Source organism: Ictidomys tridecemlineatus, chromosome 10 (genome assembly GCF_052094955.1).
Source record: "Ictidomys tridecemlineatus isolate mIctTri1 chromosome 10, mIctTri1.hap1, whole genome shotgun sequence".
NCBI classification, from domain to species: domain Eukaryota; kingdom Metazoa; phylum Chordata; class Mammalia; order Rodentia; family Sciuridae; genus Ictidomys; species Ictidomys tridecemlineatus.
Window position 1 is genome coordinate 77584687 of NC_135486.1, and position 15830 is coordinate 77600516.

At 32.1% G+C, this 15830-nt stretch overlaps 1 protein-coding gene across 15 annotated transcripts in view; it reads left to right on the forward strand.

Moving 5' to 3' along the window:
• The window catches only part of Abi1 (abl interactor 1), a 103139-nt gene that overhangs the window by 81393 nt on the left and 5916 nt on the right, over positions 1-15830 (forward strand). For 2 of the 15 annotated variants that reach the window (XM_021722987.3, XM_021722985.3), the window contains 4 exons: positions 3549-3649; positions 4697-4777; positions 9067-9243; positions 12229-12315. In XM_021722987.3, coding sequence (XP_021578662.1) covers positions 3549-3649; positions 4697-4777; positions 9067-9243; positions 12229-12315 — 446 coding nt within the window. The remainder of the gene's footprint in view (positions 1-3548; positions 3650-4696; positions 4778-9066; positions 9244-12228; positions 12316-15830) is intronic. The other 13 variants (XM_005320250.3, XM_005320252.5, XM_005320249.5 and 10 more) reach the window with 8 other exon arrangements.

Genomic DNA, 15830 nt, shown 5'->3' on the forward strand with positions numbered 1-15830 from the left:
TAGAGCATTAATATCTAGGATATACAAAGAACTCAAAAAACTTAACAAACAAACAAAACCCAGTCAATAAATGGTAAAGGAACCGAAGAAGTACTTCACAGAAGAAGAAATAGAAATGGTCAACAAATATATGAAAAAATGTTCAACATCTCTAGCAGTTGGATAAATGCAAATTAAAACTACATCAAGATTCCATCTCACTTCAGTCAGAATGGCAAATATCAAGAATACAAGTAACAATAAATGTTGGTAAGGATGTAGGGGAGAAGGTACACTCAAGACATTGCAGGTGGGACTACAAATTGGTGCAACCACTCTGGAAGGTAGTATGGAGATTCTTCAGAAAACTTGGAATGGAACCAGCATTTGACTGACCCAGTTATGCCACTCCCAAAGGACTTAAAATCAGCATATTATAGTGACACAGGCACATCAGTGTATAGCAGTTCAATTCACAATAGCCATGCTGTGGAACCAAACTAAGTGCCCTTCAATAGATGAATGGGGGCTGGGGATGTGGCTCAAGTGGTAGTGCCACTCGCCTACCATGCATGAGGCCCTGGGTTCGATTCTCAGCACCACATAAAAATAAAATAAAGATATTGTGTCCACCTAAAACTAAAAAATAAATATTAAAAAACCCCAGATGAATGGATAAAGAAAACACGGTATATATTAACAATGGAATATTACTCAGCCATAAAGAAGAATGATTATGGCATTTGCTGGTAAATGGATGGAATTGGAAACTATGATGCTAAGTTGAAATAAGTCAGTCCAAAAAACCAAAGACTGAATGTTCTCTCTGATATGTGGATGCTAATGCATAATAACTGGGTGGGGCAGAGGATGGAAGAATAGAAGTTCATTGATTTAGACAAAAGGGAATGAAAAGAAGGGAGGGGGATAGAAATAGGAAAGTGAGTGAATCGGGCATAACTTTCCTATGTTCACATATGAATATTCGGCCAGTGACACTCCACATTGTGTACAACCACAGTAATTAGATCCTAATTAGAGTAAGTTATGCTCCATATATGTATGTCAAAATACATTCTTCTCATATATAACTAAAAAGAACAGATAAAAGTTTTTTAAAAAGCACAATGTAGGGCTGGGGGCGTAGTTCAGTGGTAGAGTGCATGCTTAGCATTTCTTGAAGCCTTGGGTTCAGCATACCCCCATATTTCACGTCTCCCAAAAACCCCACATGGCAACAAAAGCTTAAATACTATAGAAGTTATATAGCATGATTTAAATTTTAAAGAAGTTGAAGAAAGATGATTTCACTTATTTCTGAAAAAGAATTTCTAAGAGAGTTGATGTTTTTAAGAGTATGTTATTATATGTAATATTAAAAAAATGTACAAATCAAATACCCCATTGTGTGTTTTAAAAACTTAGGGAGTGTAATATATGTTCTGTAAGGTATGTATTAAGTATCCAACTTGATTGATTAATTCAAATTGAACTATTTCTTCAATTTTACCTCTCAGTAACTTGGGCAAGGAACCTCTCTTTGCCTTGAATTTTAGGTTGGTGAATTAGAGCTAACTTACTACCAAAATTATTTGTGAGGATTCAACAAAGTAGGGCACATGAAATTGATAAATGCTAGGTAATTGCTAATTGTTGCTGTTGCTCTTATGGTAAATGCATTATTGTGATGATACTGCATATACCATGCCAGGTCAAATTCAGTGAGGACCAAAATTATTCTCTTTTTGTGTTTGTTATTGAGTTACTTGATCAAAGTATGGTTTTCCCTTGTAGTGGAAATAGTAATAGTTAGTAATAGAACTAAGGAGCACTTTACCACTGATTGCATCTCCAATCTATTTTATTTTTTATTTTGAGACAGGGTTTAAATTGCTGAGGGGCAAAGTTTCTTAGGCTTGCCTTGAATTTGTGACCTCAGCTCCTTAATCACTGGTATTGTAGGTGTGGACCACTTCTCCTGGCTCAGTGGCTCCCCCCCCCCATTAAAATGTAATAATGTAAAGATAGATTTATCATATTGGAGAAGAAAATAAAAATCTTATCCAAGCACTGCAAATCTTTGCTCTTTTGGGCTTGTGGGCTTATTGTGCAAATGTTGGTTTTTAAATACAACATGAACTGGGTATTGTGGCTTGCGCCAAGTACTTGGGAAGGTGAGGTAGGAGGGTTGCTTAACACCAGGAATTCAGGGCTAATCTAGTGGGACTGTGTCTCAAAATTAAGCAAATAAAATCCAGAGCCAAAGGCTACATGTGTACATAAACATGTTTTCAAACATGTGTGTCTCACAGCTAAAAGGACAGTATATCCTTAGTAAGTAGAATACTAGGGGATTGATTAGAGTTTACCAACAACAGTTATTCCAGAATATTTATGCTGAACTTTACTATTTTTTTCTGTTGATATTATGCTTGCTTTCTAATAAAATTTCTATTTTATTAGATTTTTTAAAAAATTAAGGTCAAGTTACCAATTATTTCTCTAATACCATCTTTTTGAGTCTAGACTAGTAGGGAAGAAGATAGTTGTTTAAAAAGTAAACACAGCACAGTGGTATACACCTATAATCCCAGTGGCTTGAGAGGCCGAGGCAGGAAGATTGCGAGTTCAAAGCCAGCCTCAGCAACTTGGCGAGACCCTGTTTCAAAATAAAAAAGAAAAAGGCTGGAGATGTGGCTCAGTGGTCAATCCCCTGGTTTCAATCCCTGGAACCAAAAAAAAAAAAAAAAAAAAAAAAAAAAGTGAACACAAAAATCTTAGATATTCTTTTAGACTTCTCCTGCTATAGAAGCAACTAATTCTTTAGGAGATGAATAGAGTTTTTAATATAAATTTCAGACCATGATTAATTACTCTTATTTTGTTTGCTAGTATCTTATATATTCTCTTTGTTAGTGTCCATAATTATTATTATTATTTTTTCCTTCCTCAGTGCTAGGGATCTGAATCCCAGGCCTCATGCATGTTAGGAAAATGCCCTTCCACTAAGCCACATTCCTAACCCTATATTACACTGTTTGAAAAATATGTTTCTTTATGCTTCACTATGAATTCCATGATAGTGTGGTTCTTTTCCGCATTGCTAACTGCATGTTTTAAATACACTTGTCAACTCCCTGTACTGTGAGATTTTTATTGACCATACCTTTCTCAACAGAGAAGGTTCCAGGTAGTGTGTTACTGCATTGGTTTCAGATGTTGAGAACTAGAGTGAAACACAAGAGCCACTCACTTCAAGTGTAAGAGTGAAGTTTTATAATAAACAGTTTTAAAGTTTACACACACAGTCATAAAAGAAGCTTTTAGTGGGTTGATAATTACTTTTTTTTTTTTTTAAATGTCTCTCACTGTGTTGCCCATGCTGGATTTGAATTCCTGTTCTCAAGGTGATACTCCTGCTTTGGCCTTCTGAGTAGCTGGTACTGCAGGCATGCACAGCCACTGTTGGTTAACCTTTGTTGTTGTTGTTGTGTTTTGGCAGGGGAGTGGGGGTTCTTATTTTTAATCTGTAGAATTGCTGCTTTCAGGCTTTTTTTTCTTGTTTGCAGTGGAAGTAGTGGAGGAAGTGGAAGTCGAGAAAATAGTGGAAGCAGTAGTATTGGCATTCCCATTGCTGTGCCTACACCTTCACCACCCACTATTGGACCAGGTATGTCATTTATTACTTTAATATGTGGTAATATTTCTGAATTTTATTATGAAAGGTTAAAATAAATTAGTAATATTAGAGAGAATTATTTCTTGCATTCATGATTATGGAATAACAAATTTAACAATATTTTAGATTCATTTTCTTGTCCTATTTTTTTTTTTTCTTTTTGAGTACTAGGGATTGAACCCAGGGGTGCTTTACCATTGAGCCCCCTCCCCAGCCCTTTTTACTTTTGATTTTGAAGTAGGGTCTTGCTAAATTGCTGATGCTTGCCTCTCACTTGTGGTTTTCCTACCTCAGCCTCCTGAGTTTCTGGGATTACAGGCATGCGCCACCACACCTGGCTTTTAGATTCATTTCCACAAAGTCATTAGGATTTTACCAGCTATTTCTTATGTATTAAATAGCTTCATTAAGTAACTTTTTGACCATTTTGCTTTATCTTATCTTTGTCAGTAGTCAAGAATGATATTATTTCAAGAGCAAATCAATATTGTATGATATTTCAGCCAAAGGATCAGTATATAAAGGTCACTTGTTTCCAAGAGATTTTATGTTGCCTTGTGTATTTTAACTCTGATGCTTGTTCTATTATAACTTTCACTATATATTTCTGTGAAATGCAGTGAATATAAAGTGAGGTTAAAATAGGAAAAGTTCTTTTCCTTTTTAGAAAATACACAAATTTAAGATATCCTTGGGAAACATTAAATCAGCCTCCTGAATTTTAGAAAATGAAATGGAGACTTTTGATAGTGTTAAAGTGTACATTTTAAAAGTAAATATGATAATGAGAAATATTTTGGGGAAAAATCTTAGCTTCTCAAATATACTTTTGAAGGAGCAACAGGTACTTTTAACAGGCATGTTTTACAGTTAATACAGTTATAAATTCAGTAGCCTTTTTACATAGTAAAAGACTTATTTGAGCAAACTTATGTATAAGTGTCTCTTTTTTCTTTCCAATACATTGTGTTTTTCTGCTATAGAATGTTTAGTTCTCTTTTCTTGCACTCTGACCTGAATTATAAACTATTTTATTAGAAAACATTTCTGTCCCTCCTCCTTCTGGAGTTCCACCAGCACCACCTCTGCCACCAGTTCTCCCAGTGAGCACTGTGATAGGTGAGATTGCATAACCACTGGAGCCATTGAACTTACTTTGTAAAATTCATAATAAACTCCTTTTTAGCTAATAGACTGGTAGCTATTATAGTTAATAGATTATAGTTGTTAATACAAAGGCTAAAGTATGAAATCTAATTTACACTAATTTCTTCAGGAAAAAGCCTCTGAATTTACATAGTAAACAAATATATAGTAACCTTTTTCTAATATTAGACATTTCTGTGTGTGGTTTATAACCAATTTAATTTGTTGTTTATTTGTCATTTATAGATTTTTGTAGAATTATAACAACGATCGTTAAAAAGAAATTTCTAAAAGTCCACAATAGAATTCCCTCTCCCCAAGAGTGAAGATTGGTTTGGTATATATACCAAAGGATTGGGGTGAAGGTAGTGATAGGAGGAAGAAAATTGAAAGGAAAATGTTTTGATGTGTGATGCTCTGATGATTTTCTGTGGACTACAGTTTGAAAAACTCTGGTATAACCTTGTTTATATGATAGCTAAGAATGCCATGAAATGGTCTTCTCAATAAAATGCACTTAATTGTTCCAAGTTGGGGAGGGATTAGATTGAACATATAAATAGTTGCACACGTATCCTCTGTATAAAAACTGTTCAGCATAGAAATACACTTTAGTAGTAATCTGGGTAGAAATGGATAATGAAGTATTTCAAATAATGAGACATAAGTTTCAGTTTAGGTAAAATATAGCTGTGTGGCAACATCTTTTCAAAACATTTGCACATATATAAAAGGAAAAAGGAAGAAAGTAGGCAAGAAGAAAAGAGCTTGATAAAAGAAATTGTTGACAGGAATTCTGTGTAAAAATAAAATACCTTCAACCTAATTATTAATCAGGGAAAATAAAACCACATTGAGACACTATATTATAACCACTGGATAGGTAAAAAATGTACAAGTCCACTCGTATTAATGTTGGTAAGGATATGTCATAGTTGAAATGTACATTGCTGGTGGGTATTTTAGTTGATATATACTTACTTTATAAAATAATTTTTTGTTAAACCTGGTAAAGTTGGACATGTTGCTACCCTTGATTTATCAATTTCATTTCTAGATATTTACACTGGAGCATTATTTCCCAAAATATGGTTAAGTGACCCCTGAGAGTTGCCATGATCCTTTGTTAAGAGTTTTTGAGGTTATTACCATATTCATTGTTTTGTCTTTTTCATTAATATTCTATTGGAAGTATACAGTGGACTTTTCCAGGGGCTACATAAAGTATAATAAAGTCACTGCTACATGATAGAATAAAATAAAATAAGTTAGTCATATTAGATAGAATTATTTTTTAAATTCATCATTATGGAATAACAAATTTAACAATATTTTAGATTCATTTTCTATTTTTTTTTTTTGAGTACTAAAGATTGAACCCAGGGGTGCTTTACCACTGAGCCCCCTCCCCAGCCCTTTTTACATTTGATTTTGAAGTAGGGTCTTGCTAAATTGCTTAGGCTGTTCATGTGTTTCAAAAATTTATCAGAAAAATTTCTAATACAGTAATTATCTATACTTATAACTCATATCAATAAAAGCTTTTTGACTAGTTTTTTAGGGCAACCCTGAGACCAGAAATCGAAAACCACTGTCTTTGAGCAGAATTAGACACCAATTATCTATATCCAGAAACTAGTTAGAAATGTAAGTTCTTAGATCTCATTCCATTTCATATTTAGTCAAAAACTCTGAAGGTGGGATCCAGCAATCTGTATAACAAGCTCTTAAAGTGAAATTCTGATTATTGTTGAAGTTTGAGAACAGTTGTCCTAGGGAAATTCAGGAATCATATTTAGGAATTTTTGTAGTAGTGGTAATAGTAATGGCACAAGTTGTATGGATACATACCTTTATTTTATTATGGCAACCAAATGTTTAATAACAGAATCAATAAATAGTGTATTCACATACAAATAGAGTAACAGAAATGAATGACAGACACATTGGTATGCTTACCTACATGGATGAAAAATAGTATTCAGAGGTAAGAGTATTTCAGTTATATGTATAGATTCATTCCATTGCAAAAAAAAATTATAAATTTGTAAAAACTCTTTTATGTTTATTGCTTAAGATTATATATACATATATGAAACTACATAGAAAAGAAAGGGAATGTTTAACACATGCCTTGTGGGGTTGGGAATCCAGGAGAGGGGCACACAGAAAGCTTTAGTGATTTTGTTAATATTCTATTTCTTTAGCCAGGTGTTTGCCTTATTTTTTAAAAAAATTCATCTATACACATATGTATGCTTTATATACAATTAATATGTAACATAAACATGTGTGTGTGTATATATATATATATATATATCAGTCATACCCTTTGACATAATGATTTATTTCACAGTAAAATATTAAATAAATTCTAAAATAGACAGTTGAAACTGCTCAATAATTGTTTTTCAGTTTTGACTTACCAAGAAAAATAGATTAGATATTTTATATTTTTTTATACAAGTCGAACATAGAAATCATTTTACAGAGATTTATGTAGAAATTACTAAAAGTTTACTTTAGTAATGGAACCACCTGTCTGTTCAATATTACTCATTCACAAAGGCTTCCTAAATAGATTATTATTTTAAAAATGTGTTTCTATTTAGAAAATGTATACGTGGATGATTCAGATAATTAATGACCACCTATGGCTTGAGAGTTGCAAAAATATCAGCTCTTATGAAATAAACAACCTCTCCTGTGTATTTCTACTACTTTGTAGGATCTCTAAAAGAGATTAAATTAGAGTACTGAATCAAGATAATCTAAGATACTTTTTAATTACTCTGTCATGGTTCATTGAGCATTTGGGTAGGGCAAGGAGGATAATATTTTTCCTGAAGTTGACCTTGAAAAGTGTAGTTAAAATTGCAGGTTTGCTTTGGGCATAGCGCAGAAGGAAAAGTCTCCTAAATATAGAAAGGCTGTGATAAGTATGTTAATCTTCCATAAAATATCTGATTTGTTTTTTCCTCCTCTGAATACTGGGGATTGAACCCCAAGGGTGCTTTGCCACAGATCCACATCCTTAGCCCTTTCTTTAATTTTTTAGAAAATAATTATTTTTTAGTTGTAATTGGACACATACCTTTATTTTATTTTTTATATGGTGCTGAGGATCAATCCCAGGGCCTCCTATTTGCTAGGCGAGTACTCTACCGCTGAGCCACATAAAAAATTTAATTGTTTAATTTTTTATTTAGAGACAGGTCTCACTAAGTTACTTAGGGTTTCAGTAACTTGCTGAGGCTGACCTTGAATTTGTAATCCTTCTGTCTCAGTCTCTAGAGCTGCTGGGATTACAGGTGTATAGTACTGTGCTTGGCATACAAATCTGATTTTATATGTGTTTTAAAACTAAAAATTGTACTTCTCTCAAAAATGAGAGTATGTATTGGTAATATTATCTGCTAGAACAATAATAATTCAAATGAAAATAGTAGTAAATGTAGAAGTTATGCTTAGCAGTTTAAATTTTATCATTTAACTTAGACCTGACTAATAGATTCTTATATATTGTTAATCAAAATTTTGAAAATTTTGGCAATGAAAAGGAAGAAGTTTGTAAATCAGATATGAATACATTCACATCTAAAGATGATGCTTTCTACCTCATAGTATCTTTTGCTATTAATTTTATGGAGAGACAGTTTGTATATAAAAGTTATATCAAGTTGGCCTTTATTTCCATGGGTTCAGGAACTCCCAAAGATACCAGAATCCTCAATGCCCAAGTTCCTTATATAAGATCGCATTGTATTTGCATATAACTTTCACACATTCTTAGTATACTTTAAATCATCTCTAGATTACTTATTAGATCTAATGCAGTGTTAGTGCTATGAATACTTACACTGTATTGTCTAGGGAATAATGGCAAGAAAAAATGTTTTTACATGGTCATTATGGATGCATTTTTTTTCTGAATATCTTCCATCTGAGGTTGATTGCATCCAGAGATATGGAACTCATACATACAGAGAGCCAACTGTATTCTAAAATGCACCTTATTTGGAAGGTTTAGAATATTGCATTTTTTACTTTTGTAGCTTTCTACACAGGAACTGTTTTTACTTGTTCTTAACTTCAGAGTAGTTATTTGATTTTTATCTTTACTTTTCCCTTTATTTTGTGCTTTGGGCTTTACAAAGAAATAAGTATTTCTTATTGAGAATTCCCCCCTCTTTGTTCTGACATCTGAGGTGATCATAATGCTCAAGTTTCTTTGTTGGTTGCCTTTGACTAATGCTTTTCAGCAGCCCCGGGCTCAGCTCCTGGTTCCCAGTATGGCACAATGACCAGGCAGATTTCTCGACACAACTCTACCACTTCTTCGACATCTTCTGGTGGATACAGACGGACTCCCTCTGTGACTGCTCAATTTTCTGCTCAGCCTCATGTTAATGGAGGTCCACTTTATTCTCAAAATTCAAGTAAGCTTGTGCTTTGCAGGCATTCAGCAACAGTGGAGCTCCTTTTGAAGGAAATTATTTGCAACTTATGCTTTGCCAGTGATAGACAACAATTGAGAAACCATGCTATTTCATGTTTACTTTTGCTTTAGTCCTTGAATCATACCATTTTAAAAGTAATTACTTGTCACTTTCTCCTCCAAAATTCAGACTTAAGTATCGAGTCTGTACTAAAATTGAGTGCTTCAATATTCTGTTTTTATCACTACAGTGTAAATAGAACTGGAGAACAAAAATATCATTGAAATAAATGAATTAATTTTTATTAGCATGCTTGCAGTAGTTCAGAATAGTAAAATTAAAGACACATTGTGAGAAATTTTCCTTTTAAAGAATAAAATTAAATTGCTGGCTATCACTTTTAAGGCTATTAACTTATACTGAAGTTATAAAACATTTGTGATTTCTTCTTAACTACTCCATCTTTGAATAATTCTAACTGTGGGAAGGAAGGGTTTTCTTTTGATTGCCTTTTGTTTGCCTTTGAATTGCACATCTTAATACTAATCACAGACAATATTTAAAGCTGATAAGATTAGGAAATGGTTTTAGGATATGATGTTAGAAAGTTTGAGTAGCTTAGGGTAGTCATTCATTTCACTTTCCATATTTAGATACTTAATTCAAAAAGGAAAAATAGTAAAAATGCAAAGCAAAGTCTCAGATGAGCTGTTTGCCCAGTGTTTGTTATTGGCTCAAAGTTGTGGTTACGAAGCATAGACTGTAGATTTTGTAGCTACTTTCTAGACCAGCATACTATATTATTTTACTTAAAAAATGTTGAATGCTCCATATTTACATAGAAGCATGGTTTAAGTACTTTTTATTTATAATGCATGTCCTAAATATGTATTTTAAAGTGGAGCTAGGAAAAATTTTCTTACCCTTTTTTTGTTTAAATTTTAGAGATGAAGATTAATTATTATGTAACATAAACTCCTAGAAATTGAAAAGAATTTTGGCAGAAATGTTGAAATTCTAAGATAATTTCAAACTTATATAGTCTTTTTCCAGACTAAAATTTTTATTCAAGCTGCCCCAAATATTGAACTACCAATCAGAATTTTACCTCACATTTTCCCTTTTTTTCTTTTGTTATTAAAAGATAGTGTCTGAATATTCCACAAATTCATAATTCACTTGTTTCATGAACTTTAATTTTCATGTTCTGCCTTTTTAGATCCCATCTTTATAATTTTCCTTTTTCCCTCCTAGACATTTAAGTTACTCTGCAAATAGGTGTTTTACCTTATAACATGTTTGTATAGTTTTATTTTAGTAATATTTGAAAATTATTTTCGAATAAGACACTTTCATTAGTAATTGTCTTCTTTTGAATATTAGCAAGCAAATTTGACCTGAAATTTTAAATATATCATGTTTTGTCTGATTATCCTTCAATATGAGTTACTGTTGGTGTTTTAGTAGTATGTAAATGTTTTTAGTGTTTTGATGTGCATATTTTTCTTTTTGTCTAAATGTGGTGCTAATGACAAGTATCTTCACAGCATAGCTTTTCTTTTTCCTTTACATACTAACCAGCATGGCTAGACACTAAGGGTTGTTTCTAAAAATCATTCAGGATTGTGGAAGCTTTTTTATTTATTTTTTTAATTTAAAACCTCTAACCTTTTATTTATTTAACAGCCTTTTATACACAGAGTATCAGAATGAAAGAGGACCACTTTCTTAGTGAATTGAATGTTATTTTGGGCTATACAATGAATATTACTGTAAATATATTGCTTTGTTAAGTTGTTGCTTCTTTGAACCCTGAACCTCTTTCAAATTTTTATACTTACCAACAAAATTTATATTATTAGATTAATTGAAACAACCTTTTAATGAAATTATCTTGAGAAACCAATAAATTGTTCTTCTTGTCAATTTATTGTCATTTATTGGTAACCACCAATAAATTGAATTTTGCCATCTAGTCTTATTGAATTTTTCTGAATCATCTTTGGAAGTTACTTTCTTATTAAAATGAGACAAAATAGTAAAAATTTGAATGTTTTTTCCTAATTTATGTTATTAGAGTTTTTCATACATTTGCTGTCCACATGAGCAGTTGGTATCAATTTCCCATAAATTATGTCCTTTCTCTGAAAGAAGTTTGAGTATGTTTCAAGCTAGCCAATGATTTGTGAAAAATTTATTTAATATAAATAGTTGTACATTTTAACTTACTGGAGATGAGGTTTCCTTCTTCAGAACATTGATAAAAAGGTTACCCTTTTGAGATACCTTGTTTCCTGAAACTCTGAATCAATATGGTATATGGAAGACTATTTCCTTAGTAAATTTAGTAATCCTATCTTTAAAAAATAAAATTGCCAACTTAAAAAAAAATAACCTTGTTTTCCAAACAAGAGTTTTTCCTGGAGACCTGTGTGTATATTTAGATGTATAGTAAAAACTAAAATCTAAATTAATATATTTATCTATGCAGTCAACAGCTATTACAGAATACATTCATTTTATTTATTTGACTTCTAATTTACAACATTATCTTAATGTTAAATAGCCCTGTTTTATAGAGTTATAGGAAAAGCAATATTCTGGAAACTTTCGTAGGTAATCATTATCTATTTTAGAAGTCTCTCCTTAGACTTTGAAAACTTCATTGCATTAAAGTGAATGTAATGGTAAATTAAAAATTTCCCCAAACTCTATAACGTTAGAACTGAATTAGGTATGTTTGTTCTTTTGTACATTTAACCAATTGGCTAAGCACAACATGGCTTCTTTAGGTTTATTTTTGGGACATGAACTTGAAGAAGGTTCTGCAGGTTTTTGTTTTGCTTTTGTTTTGTTTTGTTTCATTTGCAAACTGTTCTTTGCATACTTACGTTTGTGGTCCTTGTAACTGACTTCTGCTTTTTGTTTGTTTCCTTTTCTTTCCTTTATCTGTTTTACTTCCCCATACTGTGTTGTTGCTACCAGTTTCTATTGCTCCACCTCCTCCCCCTATGCCTCAATTGACTCCACAGATACCTCTCACAGGCTTCGTGGCCAGGGTGCAGGAAAACAGTAAGTTTGGAAAAAACTGAGCTATCAAAGAATAGAGGCTGTCTCTTATAGCATGCATGGCTGATGAGTCATCATTTTCCTTTTATTGAGAAGCTAATCTTATCTTGAAATAGGTGCAGATATGATCGAAACTGAAGAGCACGGTCTTCAGTTTCTTCTCTTGTGCATGATTACTGACCCATATAAGTTTCAAAACTGCAATTTACTTAAGTTTTTATATGATCTAAAACACGAGATCTAATCTTTGCCTATTCTTAAGGAAAGAGTAATTACACAAAAATACAAATTGTACAGAAACTTCTAATAGTTATTGAAATTAGAAAACATTTTGTATTCTAACAGATTTATCATGATGTACTGTGAGATTACATCTACTATGAAATTGGGACAAATTATTTTCCTTTTTAATTACTTTTTTTTTTTTTTTTTGGTGCCAGGGATTGAACCAAAGGGCACTTACCAACTGAGCCACATCCCAGCCCTTTTAAATTATTTTGAGGTAGGGTCTCACTGATTTGCTTAGGGCCACTTTACGAAGTTACTGAGGCTGGCTTTGAACTTGAGGTCTTCCTACCTCACCCTCTCAGGCTTCTGGAATACAGGTGTGCCACCACACCTGGTCTAATTACAAAAATATTTTACAGAAAGTTTGGCCTAACATCTTTGTACATAGAATGATTTTAAACAATATATATATATATATATATATATATATATATATATATATATATATATTAGTTCATTGTTAAAAATGAATCTTCAGGAAAAAGTAAATTATATTCCTGCTATTCATTTAAAGGTGAGTGATAATGATTATAGAGCCTGCTTTCCATTTGGACTACATGTGGGCCCATGAGGATTATTTCTGAATATGTAAATCTGCCAATTTTTTAGGTCATCACTGAATGAAGATCATGTTTAATGATTTTTGTTGTTTTTAATATATAGCTTCAATCAGGACACACTAGTTTATATTACTGCCTGATTATTTTTGAATTTGTAGAAGATATATAATCCTAACTACATGATCACAGTGAATGTTCTATGGGAAAATGAAAAATAACCACTACTATTGAATTACATTTTGCCAAAAAGCTGTTGAAAATAAGATGGAAAGTGATCTACTTCTAATTTACTTCTTTTGGGACTGTCACTATGAAAATGTGTTTCAAAATGGTTTAAACAAATGACTAGCCCATCGTTCAGGAGAATATATTGTGGCAAATTCCATTTCAACATTTGCTCAGTCTATTTTCCTTCCCTATTTCCTCCCCTCCACCAGTGAAATATTTGTTGAATTATTCAGTGTTCCATAGGCTCTGGGAAGAATACAAATCGTTTAAGACAAAGTCTCTTCCTTCAAGAAATATATAATCTACTGGGTTTATTATAAAATATTATAGCCTAAAATGTTAAAATTTCTGAGTGTGTGTAAACTGTCTTTATTATTCTGTTGAAAACTCTTAAAAGTTTGACAACTTCTAAAAGTAAGTGAATAGCAAACTACTGGTCTTTAATGCTACAGCAGTTTAAAAACAGCCTGCAGGAATTTACAAACTAAACCAGTTCATCTTTTTGAGCTGCCATATTGCTAAGAATTAATAGGTGGTAAATAGCCATAGTGAATATCAGTTTTTTGGGTCCAGAGATCATCGACTCACTCTTTAGTAATTTTTAAAAATAGAAATTTAGCATTAATGTGCGTTATATTAAGTATGCATGATCTGCTTAAGAGGCCATTATACTACTTTTTTAGTTCTTTTTTTACCAGACATGAACTTGACTCAGTGAGTTATTCTTGTGTTATAGATTCCCAAATTTCATTTGGTATCTTTTTTCTATAAAATCAAGTTTAAAAATGTAAGAATAAACTGTGTATCAGCACTTGAGATGTTTTACGAAATATAGATTTCCTGTTTTCTTAGATACCTAGTTTCTTTGGGACTCAAAAGTGGGTGGTAATGAATGCATGTAGCGATAAGTATTGGTTTAAGACATGAGCTTCTAAGTCAGCATTATGTTTATATCTCTTTATGATTAACATCAGAAAGCCTTTTTGCATATTTAGTATAAAGCATGGTGCAAATTTAGCATAATTCAGAGAATTAAATCCACCAGACTTCTGCCATAATTTGAAGATAAGTCAATATATATTTAGAGCAGTTTGACTTTTGAGTAAAAACATTATGTTAGTAAGTTGCGTATGAATCAAGAGAGGTGGCTATTAAGAGAGTTAGGCAGGCATATGTAATTTGCACATTAAGCCAAATTAAGGATATGAACTATGGCTATTTGATGTCAGGATGGGTTCATACCTATTTTCCTCTTCTCAGTATTAGAAAGCTTTATGGAGGAGGAATGGGCAAAGAAAATGGATCTATTCATGTGGTGGAAAAATTAATTGTAGACCCTTTTGATAGATATTAGAGTAAGTATCACCACCCACAAGTTATTTTTTTAAAGCCCTTTTCATCCTCTAAGAGGATAAAATAGAAATCACAGTTGAAATGAGGATGCAAGTAGAACTATTATCTGCAAATGTTTCAAATATGGACCTTTTGGTTATACTTCCATCACATTTATTACAAATCAGGTAAACTTTAAAACCTGTATTAGATTTCATAAAATTATTTTAATTTTTCTTTTGAACTCTTATGGAAATTTATTGGTCAGAAATTTAATCATTAGTTGTGTTCCAGGTTTGAATTCCTTAATATTGGAAGCATTTGTTACTTGGTATCATATTGGTTCAGTGAATACAGTTCTAATTTGACACTTTCCACTTCCACTTCACTGTTAACATCTTAACAGTGAAGTGGAAAACACACACACACACACACACACACACACACACACACACACACACACCAAGGCCATATAGAATTTGAGGTATGAGTCATTTTTATTGTTTTGTTTGATATTAGTTCCTTGTTTTCTTTTATTACATTTTCCCTCAACACTTTATGTTTAAGTCTTAATTGTGGTTGTATTCTTAGAAAATTAGATCTTTAGGATCTGATCTTTCCCTCATCTCATGCTTATGTTTTATTAGCAATAATGGAAAATGTTAGCTTCCTTTCTACATTAGAAATTGATAATGAATATAAACAGTTTTTAAAAGAATGTGATTATCTACTTGTTGAATTATTTTTAATTTAGCTTTTTATATTAAAATTTAAATAGTGGAAAACCTAGAAACAGAGCAGACCTGAAACTACCAACTTTTGCGTTTCTCCCCCTTGAAGGAAGTAAAATATGCAAATAAATAAAAATATGCCCACTTGAGATTTAACTTCTAGGGCACTGATGCTATTGAAAATCCAAATCAGGGGCATGAATGAGCACAATAAAAAGTTATTATTAAGCCACTGTTATAATGTTATCAGCATTTTATTGTAATCTAAATTACAGAGGAATAAGCTTAATTTTAGAGCAACATTGGTGTTGACCTAAGCCTTGGAATAAGGGAACTTCTTTATCCTATAATCTTTATAAAAAGTGACATTGTGATCTAA